Here is a 23,792-nt window from a genome sequence, read left to right on the forward strand (position 1 = left end):
AGCAAGAAAATATTGTGTTAAATGCACATGAAGTTGTGACAATACCAGATGATCAGAAGCCAGATCCTGTAGATGATGCCCAGAGTCCAGAATCAAATGAAACACTACTGGTACTGTCTAGCTGCGAAAATAAACGTCAGCTCGAACAAAATTGTGGTCCACGTGCTATTAGTCGAAAAAGCTATGGTGACTCGTATTCAGAAAATAACTGGAGCAACACGATGAACCAAATTGTACCAGATGTTACTCAAAATCACCGGAAGACAGAATTTTATATTGAGTCAACCTATCCCATTTCTAATGACAGTGTGTCAGATATTGATTCTCAGAATAATGCATATGATTTTGATGAAACTTCTTATAACAATGAGGGAAATATGTCAGCTGAGTCGAATGATGGCCAAAAATCTAATTTAATTCTGTTAGACGTTGACTTTCTTAATGACTCGTTATCTGCTAACGAGATTCATAATGAATTTGAAAATAATGAACTCAGATCAAAGGCCGTTCATCATCATCTAGTCATTTTTAGTGGCTTCTCCAGTCAATACGAGAAACATGGTTTAAATAAAGTCCTACTAGTTGTATTTTGGAGCCATAAGGACCCAACATTATTTCGAGGAGGAGGAGAATGTTGAGGAATTTAAAGTCACATATGATTCTTTTTTTAAATCAGAATCTAAAGTTGGGTTTTTCAAAAAAAAAAGGGGGAGGTGTTATGTCCGAGTGGAGATTAAATTACAGGTAACTCCCGAGGACTATTAATGGACTAATATTCTATAAATATTCTTATTGTATAATTATTCAACAATTACATTACATATATTTATATTCCTCTTATTATAAGCTTTATTTTGACCTATAACTTATTATTGTACGATTTACGGTTCTTAAGTTATGTTCAGCTTATTAACTACTGCCTCCCACATCCACAGCCACTTTTTGGGCTTATTTGTGTACAAATATTATTTCCTATTTTATGGTACGTTGAGGTCTGTGTGATGGATATATAAACGAAGTATGCCTGAAATAAACGATCTGCTCTGATTCTGGTCTGATCTGCTCTGATTCGGAAGCTGGTATCTTGTTCTGGACTCAAGTGGAAGGGCTCGTAGGACAGGACCAATAAGGACACTAAACTGCCCACACCGGTTGAACGTCATTGGTTGGCCTAGTGCGAAGATTCGTATAAGTCGTATTCGGATTGGTAGATAAGTCGTGTGATCGAAAAGTCAGACATCCAAGGTCATAACAATTGGCGACAGGGATTTTGGCAAAAACAAAATAATTGGGAGACGCAAGGTCATAACAATTGGCGACGGGGATTTTGGCAACAAAGAAATAATAATAATACAAGTGGTGACTCAGATTTTGGAAATAAATTAGCTGTATAATTGCCGGTGATTTTTGGAGCTAATATTATTGGCAAAAAAAAAATGTCGATTTCTTTCGAACAGTTGCGGTTAATATTACAGCACCAGCAGAAGATGTTTGCCTTGCAACAAGAGCTATTTATAACAGTTTTGGGCAGACTTTGCATTCAAGCAGAAAATAAGAAATCTATATATCATGCAGATAATGGTGCAGTAATGGACATTTCAGAAGCATATCCTGTGCAGGATTCAAATCCCTCTATACCAGAAGGAAAACGTAATATTGGTAACGTGTCCAGCTCAGAGCAAGAAAATATTGTGTTAAATGCACATGAAGTTGTGACAATACCAGATGATCAGAAGCCAGATCCTGTAGATGATGCCCAGAGTCCAGAATCAAATGAAACACTACTGGTACTGTCTAGCTGCGAAAATAAACGTCAGCTCGAACAAAATTGTGGTCCACGTGCTATTAGTCGAAAAGCTATGGTGACTCGTATTCAGAAAATAACTGGAGCAACACGATGAACCAAATTGTACCAGATGTTACTCAAAATCACCGGAAGACAGAATTTTATATTGAGTCAACCTATCCCATTTCTAATGACAGTGTGTCAGATATTGATTCTCAGAATAATGCATATGATTTTGATGAAACTTCTTATAACAATGAGGGAAATATGTCAGCTGAGTCGAATGATGGCCAAAAATCTAATTTAATTCTGTTAGACGTTGACTTTCTTAATGACTCGTTATCTGCTAACGAGATTCATAATGAATTTGAAAATAATGAACTCAGATCAAAGGCCGTTCATCATCATCTAGTCATTTTTAGTGGCTTCTCCAGTCAATACGAGAAACATGGTTTAAATAAAGTCCTACTAGTTGTATTTTGGAGCCATAAGGACCCAACATTATTTCGAGGAGGAGGAGAATGTTGAGGAATTTAAAGTCACATATGATTCTTTTTTAAATCAGAATCTAAAGTTGGGTTTTTCAAAAAAAAAAAGGGGGAGGTGTTATGTCCGAGTGGAGATTAAATTACAGGTAACTCCCGAGGACTATTAATGGACTAATATTCTATAAATATTCTTATTGTATAATTATTCAACAATTACATTACATATATTTATATTCCTCTTATTATAAGCTTTATTTTGACCTATAACTTATTATTGTACGATTTACGGTTCTTAAGTTATGTTCAGCTTATTAACTACTGCCTCCCACATCCACAGCCACTTTTTGGGCTTATTTGTGTACAAATATTATTTCCTATTTTATGGTACGTTGAGGTCTGTGTGATGGATATATAAACGAAGTATGCCTGAAATAAACGATCTGCTCTGATTCTGGTCTGATCTGCTCTGATTCGGAAGCTGGTATCTTGTTCTGGACTCAAGTGGAAGGGCTCGTAGGACAGGACCAATAAGGACACTAAACTGCCCACACCGGTTGAACGTCATTGGTTGGCCTAGTGCGAAGATTCGTATAAGTCGTATTCGGATTGGTAGATAAGTCGTGTGATCGAAAAGTCAGACATCCAAGGTCATAACAATTGGCGACAGGGATTTTGGCAAAAACAAAATAATTGGGAGACGCAAGGTCATAACAATTGGCGACGGGGATTTTGGCAACAAAGAAATAATAATAATACAAGTGGTGACTCAGATTTTGGAAATAAATTAGCTGTATAATTGCCGGTGATTTTTGGAGCTAATATTATTGGCAAAAAAAAAAAATGTCGATTTCTTTCGAACAGTTGCGGTTAATATTACAGCACCAGCAGAAGATGTTTGCCTTGCAACAAGAGCTATTTATAACAGTTTTGGGCAGACTTTGCATTCAAGCAGAAAATAAGAAATCTATATATCATGCAGATAATGGTGCAGTAATGGACATTTCAGAAGCATATCCTGTGCAGGATTCAAATCCCTCTATACCAGAAGGAAAACGTAATATTGGTAACGTGTCCAGCTCAGAGCAAGAAAATATTGTGTTAAATGCACATGAAGTTGTGACAATACCAGATGATCAGAAGCCAGATCCTGTAGATGATGCCCAGAGTCCAGAATCAAATGAAACACTACTGGTACTGTCTAGCTGCGAAAATAAACGTCAGCTCGAACAAAATTGTGGTCCACGTGCTATTAGTCGAAAAAGCTATGGTGACTCGTATTCAGAAAATAACTGGAGCAACACGATGAACCAAATTGTACCAGATGTTACTCAAAATCACCGGAAGACAGAATTTTATATTGAGTCAACCTATCCCATTTCTAATGACAGTGTGTCAGATATTGATTCTCAGAATAATGCATATGATTTTGATGAAACTTCTTATAACAATGAGGGAAATATGTCAGCTGAGTCGAATGATGGCCAAAAATCTAATTTAATTCTGTTAGACGTTGACTTTCTTAATGACTCGTTATCTGCTAACGAGATTCATAATGAATTTGAAAATAATGAACTCAGATCAAAGGCCGTTCATCATCATCTAGTCATTTTTAGTGGCTTCTCCAGTCAATACGAGAAACATGGTTTAAATAAAGTCCTACTAGTTGTATTTTGGAGCCATAAGGACCCAACATTATTTCGAGGAGGAGGAGAATGTTGAGGAATTTAAAGTCACATATGATTCTTTTTTTTAAATCAGAATCTAAAGTTGGGTTTTTCAAAAAAAAAAGGGGAGGTGTTATGTCCGAGTGGAGATTAAATTACAGGTAACTCCCGAGGACTATTAATGGACTAATATTCTATAAATATTCTTATTGTATAATTATTCAACAATTACATTACATATATTTATATTCCTCTTATTATAAGCTTTATTTTGACCTATAACTTATTATTGTACGATTTACGGTTCTTAAGTTATGTTCAGCTTATTAACTACTGCCTCCCACATCCACAGCCACTTTTTGGGCTTATTTGTGTACAAATATTATTTCCTATTTTATGGTACGTTGAGGTCTGTGTGATGGATATATAAACGAAGTATGCCTGAAATAAACGATCTGCTCTGATTCTGGTCTGATCTGCTCTGATTCGGAAGCTGGTATCTTGTTCTGGACTCAAGTGGAAGGGCTCGTAGGACAGGACCAATAAGGACACTAAACTGCCCACACCGGTTGAACGTCATTGGTTGGCCTAGTGCGAAGATTCGTATAAGTCGTATTCGGATTGGTAGATAAGTCGTGTGATCGAAAAGTCAGACATCCAAGGTCATAACAATTGGCGACAGGGATTTTGGCAAAAACAAAATAATTGGGAGACGCAAGGTCATAACAATTGGCGACGGGGATTTTGGCAACAAAGAAATAATAATAATACAAGTGGTGACTCAGATTTTGGAAATAAATTAGCTGTATAATTGCCGGTGATTTTTGGAGCTAATATTATTGGCAAAAAAAAATGTCGATTTCTTTCGAACAGTTGCGGTTAATATTACAGCACCAGCAGAAGATGTTTGCCTTGCAACAAGAGCTATTTATAACAGTTTTGGGCAGACTTTGCATTCAAGCAGAAAATAAGAAATCTATATATCATGCAGATAATGGTGCAGTAATGGACATTTCAGAAGCATATCCTGTGCAGGATTCAAATCCCTCTATACCAGAAGGAAAACGTAATATTGGTAACGTGTCCAGCTCAGAGCAAGAAAATATTGTGTTAAATGCACATGAAGTTGTGACAATACCAGATGATCAGAAGCCAGATCCTGTAGATGATGCCCAGAGTCCAGAATCAAATGAAACACTACTGGTACTGTCTAGCTGCGAAAATAAACGTCAGCTCGAACAAAATTGTGGTCCACGTGCTATTAGTCGAAAAAGCTATGGTGACTCGTATTCAGAAAATAACTGGAGCAACACGATGAACCAAATTGTACCAGATGTTACTCAAAATCACCGGAAGACAGAATTTTATATTGAGTCAACCTATCCCATTTCTAATGACAGTGTGTCAGATATTGATTCTCAGAATAATGCATATGATTTTGATGAAACTTCTTATAACAATGAGGGAAATATGTCAGCTGAGTCGAATGATGGCCAAAAATCTAATTTAATTCTGTTAGACGTTGACTTTCTTAATGACTCGTTATCTGCTAACGAGATTCATAATGAATTTGAAAATAATGAACTCAGATCAAAGGCCGTTCATCATCATCTAGTCATTTTTAGTGGCTTCTCCAGTCAATACGAGAAACATGGTTTAAATAAAGTCCTACTAGTTGTATTTTGGAGCCATAAGGACCCAACATTATTTCGAGGAGGAGGAGAATGTTGAGGAATTTAAAGTCACATATGATTCTTTTTTTTAAATCAGAATCTAAAGTTGGGTTTTTCAAAAAAAAAAGGGGGGAGGTGTTATGTCCGAGTGGAGATTAAATTACAGGTAACTCCCGAGGACTATTAATGGACTAATATTCTATAAATATTCTTATTGTATAATTATTCAACAATTACATTACATATATTTATATTCCTCTTATTATAAGCTTTATTTTGACCTATAACTTATTATTGTACGATTTACGGTTCTTAAGTTATGTTCAGCTTATTAACTACTGCCTCCCACATCCACAGCCACTTTTTGGGCTTATTTGTGTACAAATATTATTTCCTATTTTATGGTACGTTGAGGTCTGTGTGATGGATATATAAACGAAGTATGCCTGAAATAAACGATCTGCTCTGATTCTGGTCTGATCTGCTCTGATTCGGAAGCTGGTATCTTGTTCTGGACTCAAGTGGAAGGGCTCGTAGGACAGGACCAATAAGGACACTAAACTGCCCACACCGGTTGAACGTCATTGGTTGGCCTAGTGCGAAGATTCGTATAAGTCGTATTCGGATTGGTAGATAAGTCGTGTGATCGAAAAGTCAGACATCCAAGGTCATAACAATTGGCGACAGGGATTTTGGCAAAAACAAAATAATTGGGAGACGCAAGGTCATAACAATTGGCGACGGGGATTTTGGCAACAAAGAAATAATAATAATACAAGTGGTGACTCAGATTTTGGAAATAAATTAGCTGTATAATTGCCGGTGATTTTTGGAGCTAATATTATTGGCAAAAAAAAAATGTCGATTTCTTTCGAACAGTTGCGGTTAATATTACAGCACCAGCAGAAGATGTTTGCCTTGCAACAAGAGCTATTTATAACAGTTTTGGGCAGACTTTGCATTCAAGCAGAAAATAAGAAATCTATATATCATGCAGATAATGGTGCAGTAATGGACATTTCAGAAGCATATCCTGTGCAGGATTCAAATCCCTCTATACCAGAAGGAAAACGTAATATTGGTAACGTGTCCAGCTCAGAGCAAGAAAATATTGTGTTAAATGCACATGAAGTTGTGACAATACCAGATGATCAGAAGCCAGATCCTGTAGATGATGCCCAGAGTCCAGAATCAAATGAAACACTACTGGTACTGTCTAGCTGCGAAAATAAACGTCAGCTCGAACAAAATTGTGGTCCACGTGCTATTAGTCGAAAAAGCTATGGTGACTCGTATTCAGAAAATAACTGGAGCAACACGATGAACCAAATTGTACCAGATGTTACTCAAAATCACCGGAAGACAGAATTTTATATTGAGTCAACCTATCCCATTTCTAATGACAGTGTGTCAGATATTGATTCTCAGAATAATGCATATGATTTTGATGAAACTTCTTATAACAATGAGGGAAATATGTCAGCTGAGTCGAATGATGGCCAAAAATCTAATTTAATTCTGTTAGACGTTGACTTTCTTAATGACTCGTTATCTGCTAACGAGATTCATAATGAATTTGAAAATAATGAACTCAGATCAAAGGCCGTTCATCATCATCTAGTCATTTTTAGTGGCTTCTCCAGTCAATACGAGAAACATGGTTTAAATAAAGTCCTACTAGTTGTATTTTGGAGCCATAAGGACCCAACATTATTTCGAGGAGGAGGAGAATGTTGAGGAATTTAAAGTCACATATGATTCTTTTTTTAAATCAGAATCTAAAGTTGGGTTTTTCAAAAAAAAAAAGGGGGAGGTGTTATGTCCGAGTGGAGATTAAATTACAGGTAACTCCCGAGGACTATTAATGGACTAATATTCTATAAATATTCTTATTGTATAATTATTCAACAATTACATTACATATATTTATATTCCTCTTATTATAAGCTTTATTTTGACCTATAACTTATTATTGTACGATTTACGGTTCTTAAGTTATGTTCAGCTTATTAACTACTGCCTCCCACATCCACAGCCACTTTTTGGGCTTATTTGTGTACAAATATTATTTCCTATTTTATGGTACGTTGAGGTCTGTGTGATGGATATATAAACGAAGTATGCCTGAAATAAACGATCTGCTCTGATTCTGGTCTGATCTGCTCTGATTCGGAAGCTGGTATCTTGTTCTGGACTCAAGTGGAAGGGCTCGTAGGACAGGACCAATAAGGACACTAAACTGCCCACACCGGTTGAACGTCATTGGTTGGCCTAGTGCGAAGATTCGTATAAGTCGTATTCGGATTGGTAGATAAGTCGTGTGATCGAAAAGTCAGACATCCAAGGTCATAACAATTGGCGACAGGGATTTTGGCAAAAACAAAATAATTGGGAGACGCAAGGTCATAACAATTGGCGACGGGGATTTTGGCAACAAAGAAATAATAATAATACAAGTGGTGACTCAGATTTTGGAAATAAATTAGCTGTATAATTGCCGGTGATTTTTGGAGCTAATATTATTGGCAAAAAAAAAATGTCGATTTCTTTCGAACAGTTGCGGTTAATATTACAGCACCAGCAGAAGATGTTTGCCTTGCAACAAGAGCTATTTATAACAGTTTTGGGCAGACTTTGCATTCAAGCAGAAAATAAGAAATCTATATATCATGCAGATAATGGTGCAGTAATGGACATTTCAGAAGCATATCCTGTGCAGGATTCAAATCCCTCTATACCAGAAGGAAAACGTAATATTGGTAACGTGTCCAGCTCAGAGCAAGAAAATATTGTGTTAAATGCACATGAAGTTGTGACAATACCAGATGATCAGAAGCCAGATCCTGTAGATGATGCCCAGAGTCCAGAATCAAATGAAACACTACTGGTACTGTCTAGCTGCGAAAATAAACGTCAGCTCGAACAAAATTGTGGTCCACGTGCTATTAGTCGAAAAAGCTATGGTGACTCGTATTCAGAAAATAACTGGAGCAACACGATGAACCAAATTGTACCAGATGTTACTCAAAATCACCGGAAGACAGAATTTTATATTGAGTCAACCTATCCCATTTCTAATGACAGTGTGTCAGATATTGATTCTCAGAATAATGCATATGATTTTGATGAAACTTCTTATAACAATGAGGGAAATATGTCAGCTGAGTCGAATGATGGCCAAAAATCTAATTTAATTCTGTTAGACGTTGACTTTCTTAATGACTCGTTATCTGCTAACGAGATTCATAATGAATTTGAAAATAATGAACTCAGATCAAAGGCCGTTCATCATCATCTAGTCATTTTTAGTGGCTTCTCCAGTCAATACGAGAAACATGGTTTAAATAAAGTCCTACTAGTTGTATTTTGGAGCCATAAGGACCCAACATTATTTCGAGGAGGAGGAGAATGTTGAGGAATTTAAAGTCACATATGATTCTTTTTTTAAATCAGAATCTAAAGTTGGGTTTTTCAAAAAAAAAAGGGGGAGGTGTTATGTCCGAGTGGAGATTAAATTACAGGTAACTCCCGAGGACTATTAATGGACTAATATTCTATAAATATTCTTATTGTATAATTATTCAACAATTACATTACATATATTTATATTCCTCTTATTATAAGCTTTATTTTGACCTATAACTTATTATTGTACGATTTACGGTTCTTAAGTTATGTTCAGCTTATTAACTACTGCCTCCCACATCCACAGCCACTTTTTGGGCTTATTTGTGTACAAATATTATTTCCTATTTTATGGTACGTTGAGGTCTGTGTGATGGATATATAAACGAAGTATGCCTGAAATAAACGATCTGCTCTGATTCTGGTCTGATCTGCTCTGATTCGGAAGCTGGTATCTTGTTCTGGACTCAAGTGGAAGGGCTCGTAGGACAGGACCAATAAGGACACTAAACTGCCCACACCGGTTGAACGTCATTGGTTGGCCTAGTGCGAAGATTCGTATAAGTCGTATTCGGATTGGTAGATAAGTCGTGTGATCGAAAAGTCAGACATCCAAGGTCATAACAATTGGCGACAGGGATTTTGGCAAAAACAAAATAATTGGGAGACGCAAGGTCATAACAATTGGCGACGGGGATTTTGGCAACAAAGAAATAATAATAATACAAGTGGTGACTCAGATTTTGGAAATAAATTAGCTGTATAATTGCCGGTGATTTTTGGAGCTAATATTATTGGCAAAAAAAAATGTCGATTTCTTTCGAACAGTTGCGGTTAATATTACAGCACCAGCAGAAGATGTTTGCCTTGCAACAAGAGCTATTTATAACAGTTTTGGGCAGACTTTGCATTCAAGCAGAAAATAAGAAATCTATATATCATGCAGATAATGGTGCAGTAATGGACATTTCAGAAGCATATCCTGTGCAGGATTCAAATCCCTCTATACCAGAAGGAAAACGTAATATTGGTAACGTGTCCAGCTCAGAGCAAGAAAATATTGTGTTAAATGCACATGAAGTTGTGACAATACCAGATGATCAGAAGCCAGATCCTGTAGATGATGCCCAGAGTCCAGAATCAAATGAAACACTACTGGTACTGTCTAGCTGCGAAAATAAACGTCAGCTCGAACAAAATTGTGGTCCACGTGCTATTAGTCGAAAAAGCTATGGTGACTCGTATTCAGAAAATAACTGGAGCAACACGATGAACCAAATTGTACCAGATGTTACTCAAAATCACCGGAAGACAGAATTTTATATTGAGTCAACCTATCCCATTTCTAATGACAGTGTGTCAGATATTGATTCTCAGAATAATGCATATGATTTTGATGAAACTTCTTATAACAATGAGGGAAATATGTCAGCTGAGTCGAATGATGGCCAAAAATCTAATTTAATTCTGTTAGACGTTGACTTTCTTAATGACTCGTTATCTGCTAACGAGATTCATAATGAATTTGAAAATAATGAACTCAGATCAAAGGCCGTTCATCATCATCTAGTCATTTTTAGTGGCTTCTCCAGTCAATACGAGAAACATGGTTTAAATAAAGTCCTACTAGTTGTATTTTGGAGCCATAAGGACCCAACATTATTTCGAGGAGGAGGAGAATGTTGAGGAATTTAAAGTCACATATGATTCTTTTTTTAAATCAGAATCTAAAGTTGGGTTTTTCAAAAAAAAAAGGGGGAGGTGTTATGTCCGAGTGGAGATTAAATTACAGGTAACTCCCGAGGACTATTAATGGACTAATATTCTATAAATATTCTTATTGTATAATTATTCAACAATTACATTACATATATTTATATTCCTCTTATTATAAGCTTTATTTTGACCTATAACTTATTATTGTACGATTTACGGTTCTTAAGTTATGTTCAGCTTATTAACTACTGCCTCCCACATCCACAGCCACTTTTTGGGCTTATTTGTGTACAAATATTATTTCCTATTTTATGGTACGTTGAGGTCTGTGTGATGGATATATAAACGAAGTATGCCTGAAATAAACGATCTGCTCTGATTCTGGTCTGATCTGCTCTGATTCGGAAGCTGGTATCTTGTTCTGGACTCAAGTGGAAGGGCTCGTAGGACAGGACCAATAAGGACACTAAACTGCCCACACCGGTTGAACGTCATTGGTTGGCCTAGTGCGAAGATTCGTATAAGTCGTATTCGGATTGGTAGATAAGTCGTGTGATCGAAAAGTCAGACATCCAAGGTCATAACAATTGGCGACAGGGATTTTGGCAAAAACAAAATAATTGGGAGACGCAAGGTCATAACAATTGGCGACGGGGATTTTGGCAACAAAGAAATAATAATAATACAAGTGGTGACTCAGATTTTGGAAATAAATTAGCTGTATAATTGCCGGTGATTTTTGGAGCTAATATTATTGGCAAAAAAAAAAAATGTCGATTTCTTTCGAACAGTTGCGGTTAATATTACAGCACCAGCAGAAGATGTTTGCCTTGCAACAAGAGCTATTTATAACAGTTTTGGGCAGACTTTGCATTCAAGCAGAAAATAAGAAATCTATATATCATGCAGATAATGGTGCAGTAATGGACATTTCAGAAGCATATCCTGTGCAGGATTCAAATCCCTCTATACCAGAAGGAAAACGTAATATTGGTAACGTGTCCAGCTCAGAGCAAGAAAATATTGTGTTAAATGCACATGAAGTTGTGACAATACCAGATGATCAGAAGCCAGATCCTGTAGATGATGCCCAGAGTCCAGAATCAAATGAAACACTACTGGTACTGTCTAGCTGCGAAAATAAACGTCAGCTCGAACAAAATTGTGGTCCACGTGCTATTAGTCGAAAAAGCTATGGTGACTCGTATTCAGAAAATAACTGGAGCAACACGATGAACCAAATTGTACCAGATGTTACTCAAAATCACCGGAAGACAGAATTTTATATTGAGTCAACCTATCCCATTTCTAATGACAGTGTGTCAGATATTGATTCTCAGAATAATGCATATGATTTTGATGAAACTTCTTATAACAATGAGGGAAATATGTCAGCTGAGTCGAATGATGGCCAAAAATCTAATTTAATTCTGTTAGACGTTGACTTTCTTAATGACTCGTTATCTGCTAACGAGATTCATAATGAATTTGAAAATAATGAACTCAGATCAAAGGCCGTTCATCATCATCTAGTCATTTTTAGTGGCTTCTCCAGTCAATACGAGAAACATGGTTTAAATAAAGTCCTACTAGTTGTATTTTGGAGCCATAAGGACCCAACATTATTTCGAGGAGGAGGAGAATGTTGAGGAATTTAAAGTCACATATGATTCTTTTTTTAAATCAGAATCTAAAGTTGGGTTTTTCAAAAAAAAAAGGGGGAGGTGTTATGTCCGAGTGGAGATTAAATTACAGGTAACTCCCGAGGACTATTAATGGACTAATATTCTATAAATATTCTTATTGTATAATTATTCAACAATTACATTACATATATTTATATTCCTCTTATTATAAGCTTTATTTTGACCTATAACTTATTATTGTACGATTTACGGTTCTTAAGTTATGTTCAGCTTATTAACTACTGCCTCCCACATCCACAGCCACTTTTTGGGCTTATTTGTGTACAAATATTATTTCCTATTTTATGGTACGTTGAGGTCTGTGTGATGGATATATAAACGAAGTATGCCTGAAATAAACGATCTGCTCTGATTCTGGTCTGATCTGCTCTGATTCGGAAGCTGGTATCTTGTTCTGGACTCAAGTGGAAGGGCTCGTAGGACAGGACCAATAAGGACACTAAACTGCCCACACCGGTTGAACGTCATTGGTTGGCCTAGTGCGAAGATTCGTATAAGTCGTATTCGGATTGGTAGATAAGTCGTGTGATCGAAAAGTCAGACATCCAAGGTCATAACAATTGGCGACAGGGATTTTGGCAAAAACAAAATAATTGGGAGACGCAAGGTCATAACAATTGGCGACGGGGATTTTGGCAACAAAGAAATAATAATAATACAAGTGGTGACTCAGATTTTGGAAATAAATTAGCTGTATAATTGCCGGTGATTTTTGGAGCTAATATTATTGGCAAAAAAAAAAATGTCGATTTCTTTCGAACAGTTGCGGTTAATATTACAGCACCAGCAGAAGATGTTTGCCTTGCAACAAGAGCTATTTATAACAGTTTTGGGCAGACTTTGCATTCAAGCAGAAAATAAGAAATCTATATATCATGCAGATAATGGTGCAGTAATGGACATTTCAGAAGCATATCCTGTGCAGGATTCAAATCCCTCTATACCAGAAGGAAAACGTAATATTGGTAACGTGTCCAGCTCAGAGCAAGAAAATATTGTGTTAAATGCACATGAAGTTGTGACAATACCAGATGATCAGAAGCCAGATCCTGTAGATGATGCCCAGAGTCCAGAATCAAATGAAACACTACTGGTACTGTCTAGCTGCGAAAATAAACGTCAGCTCGAACAAAATTGTGGTCCACGTGCTATTAGTCGAAAAAGCTATGGTGACTCGTATTCAGAAAATAACTGGAGCAACACGATGAACCAAATTGTACCAGATGTTACTCAAAATCACCGGAAGACAGAATTTTATATTGAGTCAACCTATCCCATTTCTAATGACAGTGTGTCAGATATTGATTCTCAGAATAATGCATATGATTTTGATGAAACTTCTTATAACAATGAGGGAAATATGTCAGCTGAGTCGAATGATGGCCAAAAATCTAATTTAATTCTGTTAGACGTTGACTTTCTTAATGACTCGTTATCTGCTAACGAGATTCATAATGAATTTGAAAATAATGAACTCAGATCAAAGGCCGTTCATCATCATCTAGTCATTTTTAGTGGCTTCTCCAGTCAATACGAGAAACATGGTTTAAATAAAGTCCTACTAGTTGTATTTTGGAGCCATAAGGACCCAACATTATTTCGAGGAGGAGGAGAATGTTGAGGAATTTAAAGTCACATATGATTCTTTTTTTTTAAATCAGAATCTAAAGTTGGGTTTTTCAAAAAAAAAAAAGGGGGAGGTGTTATGTCCGAGTGGAGATTAAATTACAGGTAACTCCCGAGGACTATTAATGGACTAATATTCTATAAATATTCTTATTGTATAATTATTCAACAATTACATTACATATATTTATATTCCTCTTATTATAAGCTTTATTTTGACCTATAACTTATTATTGTACGATTTACGGTTCTTAAGTTATGTTCAGCTTATTAACTACTGCCTCCCACATCCACAGCCACTTTTTGGGCTTATTTGTGTACAAATATTATTTCCTATTTTATGGTACGTTGAGGTCTGTGTGATGGATATATAAACGAAGTATGCCTGAAATAAACGATCTGCTCTGATTCTGGTCTGATCTGCTCTGATTCGGAAGCTGGTATCTTGTTCTGGACTCAAGTGGAAGGGCTCGTAGGACAGGACCAATAAGGACACTAAACTGCCCACACCGGTTGAACGTCATTGGTTGGCCTAGTGCGAAGATTCGTATAAGTCGTATTCGGATTGGTAGATAAGTCGTGTGATCGAAAAGTCAGACATCCAAGGTCATAACAATTGGCGACAGGGATTTTGGCAAAAACAAAATAATTGGGAGACGCAAGGTCATAACAATTGGCGACGGGGATTTTGGCAACAAAGAAATAATAATAATACAAGTGGTGACTCAGATTTTGGAAATAAATTAGCTGTATAATTGCCGGTGATTTTTGGAGCTAATATTATTGGCAAAAAAAAAATGTCGATTTCTTTCGAACAGTTGCGGTTAATATTACAGCACCAGCAGAAGATGTTTGCCTTGCAACAAGAGCTATTTATAACAGTTTTGGGCAGACTTTGCATTCAAGCAGAAAATAAGAAATCTATATATCATGCAGATAATGGTGCAGTAATGGACATTTCAGAAGCATATCCTGTGCAGGATTCAAATCCCTCTATACCAGAAGGAAAACGTAATATTGGTAACGTGTCCAGCTCAGAGCAAGAAAATATTGTGTTAAATGCACATGAAGTTGTGACAATACCAGATGATCAGAAGCCAGATCCTGTAGATGATGCCCAGAGTCCAGAATCAAATGAAACACTACTGGTACTGTCTAGCTGCGAAAATAAACGTCAGCTCGAACAAAATTGTGGTCCACGTGCTATTAGTCGAAAAAGCTATGGTGACTCGTATTCAGAAAATAACTGGAGCAACACGATGAACCAAATTGTACCAGATGTTACTCAAAATCACCGGAAGACAGAATTTTATATTGAGTCAACCTATCCCATTTCTAATGACAGTGTGTCAGATATTGATTCTCAGAATAATGCATATGATTTTGATGAAACTTCTTATAACAATGAGGGAAATATGTCAGCTGAGTCGAATGATGGCCAAAAATCTAATTTAATTCTGTTAGACGTTGACTTTCTTAATGACTCGTTATCTGCTAACGAGATTCATAATGAATTTGAAAATAATGAACTCAGATCAAAGGCCGTTCATCATCATCTAGTCATTTTTAGTGGCTTCTCCAGTCAATACGAGAAACATGGTTTAAATAAAGTCCTACTAGTTGTATTTTGGAGCCATAAGGACCCAACATTATTTCGAGGAGGAGGAGAATGTTGAGGAATTTAAAGTCACATATGATTCTTTTTTTTAAATCAGAATCTAAAGTTGGGTTTTTCAAAAAAAAAGGGGGAGGTGTTATGTCCGAGTGGAGATTAAATTACAGGTAACTCCCGAGGACTATTAATGGACTAATATTCTATAAATATTCTTATTGTATAATTATTCAACAATTACATTACATATATTTATATTCCTCTTATTATAAGCTTTATTTTGACCTATAACTTATTATTGTACGATTTACGGTTCTTAAGTTATGTTCAGCTTATTAACTACTGCCTCCCACATCCACAGCCACTTTTTGGGCTTATTTGTGTACAAATATTATTTCCTATTTTATGGTACGTTGAGGTCTGTGTGATGGATATATAAACGAAGTATGCCTGAAATAAACGATCTGCTCTGATTCTGGTCTGATCTGCTCTGATTCGGAAGCTGGTATCTTGTTCTGGACTCAAGTGGAAGGGCTCGTAGGACAGGACCAATAAGGACACTAAACTGCCCACACCGGTTGAACGTCATTGGTTGGCCTAGTGCGAAGATTCGTATAAGTCGTATTCGGATTGGTAGATAAGTCGTGTGATCGAAAAGTCAGACATCCAAGGTCATAACAATTGGCGACAGGGATTTTGGCAAAAACAAAATAATTGGGAGACGCAAGGTCATAACAATTGGCGACGGGGATTTTGGCAACAAAGAAATAATAATAATACAAGTGGTGACTCAGATTTTGGAAATAAATTAGCTGTATAATTGCCGGTGATTTTTGGAGCTAATATTATTGGCAAAAAAAAAAATGTCGATTTCTTTCGAACAGTTGCGGTTAATATTACAGCACCAGCAGAAGATGTTTGCCTTGCAACAAGAGCTATTTATAACAGTTTTGGGCAGACTTTGCATTCAAGCAGAAAATAAGAAATCTATATATCATGCAGATAATGGTGCAGTAATGGACATTTCAGAAGCATATCCTGTGCAGGATTCAAATCCCTCTATACCAGAAGGAAAACGTAATATTGGTAACGTGTCCAGCTCAGAGCAAGAAAATATTGTGTTAAATGCACATGAAGTTGTGACAATACCAGATGATCAGAAGCCAGATCCTGTAGATGATGCCCAGAGTCCAGAATCAAATGAAACACTACTGGTACTGTCTAGCTGCGAAAATAAACGTCAGCTCGAACAAAATTGTGGTCCACGTGCTATTAGTCGAAAAAGCTATGGTGACTCGTATTCAGAAAATAACTGGAGCAACACGATGAACCAAATTGTACCAGATGTTACTCAAAATCACCGGAAGACAGAATTTTATATTGAGTCAACCTATCCCATTTCTAATGACAGTGTGTCAGATATTGATTCTCAGAATAATGCATATGATTTTGATGAAACTTCTTATAACAATGAGGGAAATATGTCAGCTGAGTCGAATGATGGCCAAAAATCTAATTTAATTCTGTTAGACGTTGACTTTCTTAATGACTCGTTATCTGCTAACGAGATTCATAATGAATTTGAAAATAATGAACTCAGATCAAAGGCCGTTCATCATCATCTAGTCATTTTTAGTGGCTTCTCCAGTCAATACGAGAAACATGGTTTAAATAAAGTCCTACTAGTTGTATTTTGGAGCCATAAGGACCCAACATTATTTCGAGGAGGAGGAGAATGTTGAGGAATTTAAAGTCACATATGATTCTTTTTTTTAAATCAGAATCTAAAGTTGGGTTTTTCAAAAAAAAAAAAGGGGGAGGTGTTATGTCCGAGTGGAGATTAAATTACAGGTAACTCCCGAGGACTATTAATGGACTAATATTCTATAAATATTCTTATTGTATAATTATTCAACAATTACATTACATATATTTATATTCCTCTTATTATAAGCTTTATTTTGACCTATAACTTATTATTGTACGATTTACGGTTCTTAAGTTATGTTCAGCTTATTAACTACTGCCTCCCACATCCACAGCCACTTTTTGGGCTTATTTGTGTACAAATATTATTTCCTATTTTATGGTACGTTGAGGTCTGTGTGATGGATATATAAACGAAGTATGCCTGAAATAAACGATCTGCTCTGATTCTGGTCTGATCTGCTCTGATTCGGAAGCTGGTATCTTGTTCTGGACTCAAGTGGAAGGGCTCGTAGGACAGGACCAATAAGGACACTAAACTGCCCACACCGGTTGAACGTCATTGGTTGGCCTAGTGCGAAGATTCGTATAAGTCGTATTCGGATTGGTAGATAAGTCGTGTGATCGAAAAGTCAGACATCCAAGGTCATAACAATTGGCGACAGGGATTTTGGCAAAAACAAAATAATTGGGAGACGCAAGGTCATAACAATTGGCGACGGGGATTTTGGCAACAAAGAAATAATAATAATACAAGTGGTGACTCAGATTTTGGAAATAAATTAGCTGTATAATTGCCGGTGATTTTTGGAGCTAATATTATTGGCAAAAAAAAAAATGTCGATTTCTTTCGAACAGTTGCGGTTAATATTACAGCACCAGCAGAAGATGTTTGCCTTGCAACAAGAGCTATTTATAACAGTTTTGGGCAGACTTTGCATTCAAGCAGAAAATAAGAAATCTATATATCATGCAGATAATGGTGCAGTAATGGACATTTCAGAAGCATATCCTGTGCAGGATTCAAATCCCTCTATACCAGAAGGAAAACGTAATATTGGTAACGTGTCCAGCTCAGAGCAAGAAAATATTGTGTTAAATGCACATGAAGTTGTGACAATACCAGATGATCAGAAGCCAGATCCTGTAGATGATGCCCAGAGTCCAGAATCAAATGAAACACTACTGGTACTGTCTAGCTGCGAAAATAAACGTCAGCTCGAACAAAATTGTGGTCCACGTGCTATTAGTCGAAAAAGCTATGGTGACTCGTATTCAGAAAATAACTGGAGCAACACGATGAACCAAATTGTACCAGATGTTACTCAAAATCACCGGAAGACAGAATTTTATATTGAGTCAACCTATCCCATTTCTAATGACAGTGTGTCAGATATTGATTCTCAGAATAATGCATATGATTTTGATGAAACTTCTTATAACAATGAGGGAAATATGTCAGCTGAGTCGAATGATGGCCAAAAATCTAATTTAATTCTGTTAGACGTTGACTTTCTTAATGACTCGTTATCTGCTAACGAGATTCATAATGAATTTGAAAATAATGAACTCAGATCAAAGGCCGTTCATCATCATCTAGTCATTTTTAGTGGCTTCTCCAGTCAATACGAGAAACATGGTTTAAATAAAGTCCTACTAGTTGTATTTTGGAGCCATAAGGACCCAACATTATTTCGAGGAGGAGGAGAATGTTGAGGAATTTAAAGTCACATATGATTCTTTTTTTTAAATCAGAATCTAAAGTTGGGTTTTTCAAAAAAAAAAAGGGGGAGGTGTTATGTCCGAGTGGAGATTAAATTACAGGTAACTCCCGAGGACTATTAATGGACTAATATTCTATAAATATTCTTATTGTATAATTATTCAACAATTACATTACATATATTTATATTCCTCTTATTATAAGCTTTATTTTGACCTATAACTTATTATTGTACGATTTACGGTTCTTAAGTTATGTTCAGCTTATTAACTACTGCCTCCCACATCCACAGCCACTTTTTGGGCTTATTTGTGTACAAATATTATTTCCTATTTTATGGTACGTTGAGGTCTGTGTGATGGATATATAAACGAAGTATGCCTGAAATAAACGATCTGCTCTGATTCTGGTCTGATCTGCTCTGATTCGGAAGCTGGTATCTTGTTCTGGACTCAAGTGGAAGGGCTCGTAGGACAGGACCAATAAGGACACTAAACTGCCCACACCGGTTGAACGTCATTGGTTGGCCTAGTGCGAAGATTCGTATAAGTCGTATTCGGATTGGTAGATAAGTCGTGTGATCGAAAAGTCAGACATCCAAGGTCATAACAATTGGCGACAGGGATTTTGGCAAAAACAAAATAATTGGGAGACGCAAGGTCATAACAATTGGCGACGGGGATTTTGGCAACAAAGAAATAATAATAATACAAGTGGTGACTCAGATTTTGGAAATAAATTAGCTGTATAATTGCCGGTGATTTTTGGAGCTAATATTATTGGCAAAAAAAAAATGTCGATTTCTTTCGAACAGTTGCGGTTAATATTACAGCACCAGCAGAAGATGTTTGCCTTGCAACAAGAGCTATTTATAACAGTTTTGGGCAGACTTTGCATTCAAGCAGAAAATAAGAAATCTATATATCATGCAGATAATGGTGCAGTAATGGACATTTCAGAAGCATATCCTGTGCAGGATTCAAATCCCTCTATACCAGAAGGAAAACGTAATATTGGTAACGTGTCCAGCTCAGAGCAAGAAAATATTGTGTTAAATGCACATGAAGTTGTGACAATACCAGATGATCAGAAGCCAGATCCTGTAGATGATGCCCAGAGTCCAGAATCAAATGAAACACTACTGGTACTGTCTAGCTGCGAAAATAAACGTCAGCTCGAACAAAATTGTGGTCCACGTGCTATTAGTCGAAAAAGCTATGGTGACTCGTATTCAGAAAATAACTGGAGCAACACGATGAACCAAATTGTACCAGATGTTACTCAAAATCACCGGAAGACAGAATTTTATATTGAGTCAACCTATCCCATTTCTAATGACAGTGTGTCAGATATTGATTCTCAGAATAATGCATATGATTTTGATGAAACTTCTTATAACAATGAGGGAAATATGTCAGCTGAGTCGAATGATGGCCAAAAATCTAATTTAATTCTGTTAGACGTTGACTTTCTTAATGACTCGTTATCTGCTAACGAGATTCATAATGAATTTGAAAATAATGAACTCAGATCAAAGGCCGTTCATCATCATCTAGTCATTTTTAGTGGCTTCTCCAGTCAATACGAGAAACATGGTTTAAATAAAGTCCTACTAGTTGTATTTTGGAGCCATAAGGACCCAACATTATTTCGAGGAGGAGGAGAATGTTGAGGAATTTAAAGTCACATATGATTCTTTTTTTTAAATCAGAATCTAAAGTTGGGTTTTTCAAAAAAAAAGGGGGAGGTGTTATGTCCGAGTGGAGATTAAATTACAGGTAACTCCCGAGGACTATTAATGGACTAATATTCTATAAATATTCTTATTGTATAATTATTCAACAATTGCATTACATATATTTATATTCCTCTTATTATAAGCTTTATTTTGACCTATAACTTATTATTGTACGATTTACGGTTCTTAAGTTATGTTCAGCTTATTAACTACTGCCTCCCACATCCACAGCCACTTTTTGGGCTTATTTGTGTACAAATATTATTTCCTATTTTATGGTACGTTGAGGTCTGTGTGATGGATATATAAACGAAGTATGCCTGAAATAAACGATCTGCTCTGATTCTGGTCTGATCTGCTCTGATTCGGAAGCTGGTATCTTGTTCTGGACTCAAGTGGAAGGGCTCGTAGGACAGGACCAATAAGGACACTAAACTGCCCACACCGGTTGAACGTCATTGGTTGGCCTAGTGCGAAGATTCGTATAAGTCGTATTCGGATTGGTAGATAAGTCGTGTGATCGAAAAGTCAGACATCCAAGGTCATAACAATTGGCGACAGGGATTTTGGCAAAAACAAAATAATTGGGAGACGCAAGGTCATAACAATTGGCGACGGGGATTTTGGCAACAAAGAAATAATAATAATACAAGTGGTGACTCAGATTTTGGAAATAAATTAGCTGTATAATTGCCGGTGATTTTTGGAGCTAATATTATTGGCAAAAAAAAAAAATGTCGATTTCTTTCGAACAGTTGCGGTTAATATTACAGCACCAGCAGAAGATGTTTGCCTTGCAACAAGAGCTATTTATAACAGTTTTGGGCAGACTTTGCATTCAAGCAGAAAATAAGAAATCTATATATCATGCAGATAATGGTGCAGTAATGGACATTTCAGAAGCATATCCTGTGCAGGATTCAAATCCTCTATACCAGAAGGAAAACGTAATATTGGTAACGTGTCCAGCTCAGAGCAAGAAAATATTGTGTTAAATGCACATGAAGTTGTGACAATACCAGATGATCAGAAGCCAGATCCTGTAGATGATGCCCAGAGTCCAGAATCAAATGAAACACTACTGGTACTGTCTAGCTGCGAAAATAAACGTCAGCTCGAACAAAATTGTGGTCCACGTGCTATTAGTCGAAAAAGCTATGGTGACTCGTATTCAGAAAATAACTGGAGCAACACGATGAACCAAATTGTACCAGATGTTACTCAAAATCACCGGAAGACAGAATTTTATATTGAGTCAACCTATCCCATTTCTAATGACAGTGTGTCAGATATTGATTCTCAGAATAATGCATATGATTTTGATGAAACTTCTTATAACAATGAGGGAAATATGTCAGCTGAGTCGAATGATGGCCAAAAATCTAATTTAATTCTGTTAGACGTTGACTTTCTTAATGACTCGTTATCTGCTAACGAGATTCATAATGAATTTGAAAATAATGAACTCAGATCAAAGGCCGTTCATCATCATCTAGTCATTTTTAGTGGCTTCTCCAGTCAATACGAGAAACATGGTTTAAATAAAGTCCTACTAGTTGTATTTTGGAGCCATAAGGACCCAACATTATTTCGAGGAGGAGGAGAATGTTGAGGAATTTAAAGTCACATATGATTCTTTTTTTTAAATCAGAATCTAAAGTTGGGTTTTTCAAAAAAAAAAGGGGGAGGTGTTATGTCCGAGTGGAGATTAAATTACAGGTAACTCCCGAGGACTATTAATGGACTAATATTCTATAAATATTCTTATTGTATAATTATTCAACAATTACATTACATATATTTATATTCCTCTTATTATAAGCTTTATTTTGACCTATAACTTATTATTGTACGATTTACGGTTCTTAAGTTATGTTCAGCTTATTAACTACTGCCTCCCACATCCACAGCCACTTTTTGGGCTTATTTGTGTACAAATATTATTTCCTATTTTATGGTACGTTGAGGTCTGTGTGATGGATATATAAACGAAGTATGCCTGAAATAAACGATCTGCTCTGATTCTGGTCTGATCTGCTCTGATTCGGAAGCTGGTATCTTGTTCTGGACTCAAGTGGAAGGGCTCGTAGGACAGGACCAATAAGGACACTAAACTGCCCACACCGGTTGAACGTCATTGGTTGGCCTAGTGCGAAGATTCGTATAAGTCGTATTCGGATTGGTAGATAAGTCGTGTGATCGAAAAGTCAGACATCCAAGGTCATAACAATTGGCGACAGGGATTTTGGCAAAAACAAAATAATTGGGAGACGCAAGGTCATAACAATATGTTTTGGCAAGAAGTTTTAAGGGAATACTCTACATATAAACATTTAGTTTACTGAGCAAAATAAGTTTATAAGTAGCGACGTAATAGTTTAGTCTGACAAAATAGATATGTTGAAAAATAAATGGAGAGCATAAACCAATTATTTAAATTATTTGCTTCAGAGAGTATTATTAGGTCTTGCCATTGTCACACCTATTTTTAAGTACATGTTGTGGAAATATTACAACCAAAGATTATTCCTGCTTGTTTTAAGAGGCGAATTGATGAGCCAGAACACTACTCATTAGTAAATACTGTTAATGATATATATGATATCAAAACTGAACGTCTTAACTCACCTTATGTACATCACTAATAGATTCCACAGAACGTGATCGGGGTTTCCTTTCATTAGACTTCATTCTTACGCAACGTGTCGGGTCGTATACGTACCGCCCTGTAAATAATTTTTCAAGTAGGTCAGTATCCATTGTTTGTTAAGGAAAACATGCTCAAGTATCGAATGAAATGTATACTGCACAATCCATTAACCTGAGCAATTAGATAAAATGTACGTTATTTGCCAAAGTAGGAGATATGAACACCAACCTATTGTTGAAAGTTAGGTATCTAAGATAGTAGGCCTACCATTGTTTAGTTGATAAACATTCATTTTGTA

The 23,792-nt window shown here is 36.4% G+C and overlaps 1 protein-coding gene across 2 annotated transcripts in view; it reads right to left on the reverse strand.

Moving 5' to 3' along the window:
* Positions 1-23,792, reverse strand: part of ODF2_1 (outer dense fiber of sperm tails 2) — a gene marked incomplete at its 3' end in the record, with an annotated part of 53,322 nt that overhangs the window by 25,906 nt on the left and 3,624 nt on the right. The window contains exons 2-3 of one of the 2 annotated variants that reach the window (XM_012942885.3): positions 23,473-23,570; positions 23,383-23,427 (exon numbers count right to left, since the gene is read on the reverse strand). In XM_012942885.3, coding sequence (XP_012798339.2) covers positions 23,383-23,427; positions 23,473-23,570 — 143 coding nt within the window. Of the gene's footprint in view, positions 1-23,382; positions 23,428-23,472; positions 23,571-23,792 lie in introns of those variants that run through there. The other variant, XM_051217954.1, reaches the window with a different exon arrangement.

This window comes from Schistosoma haematobium, chromosome 7, assembly GCF_000699445.3.
Source record: "Schistosoma haematobium chromosome 7, whole genome shotgun sequence".
Classification (NCBI taxonomy): domain Eukaryota; kingdom Metazoa; phylum Platyhelminthes; class Trematoda; order Strigeidida; family Schistosomatidae; genus Schistosoma; species Schistosoma haematobium.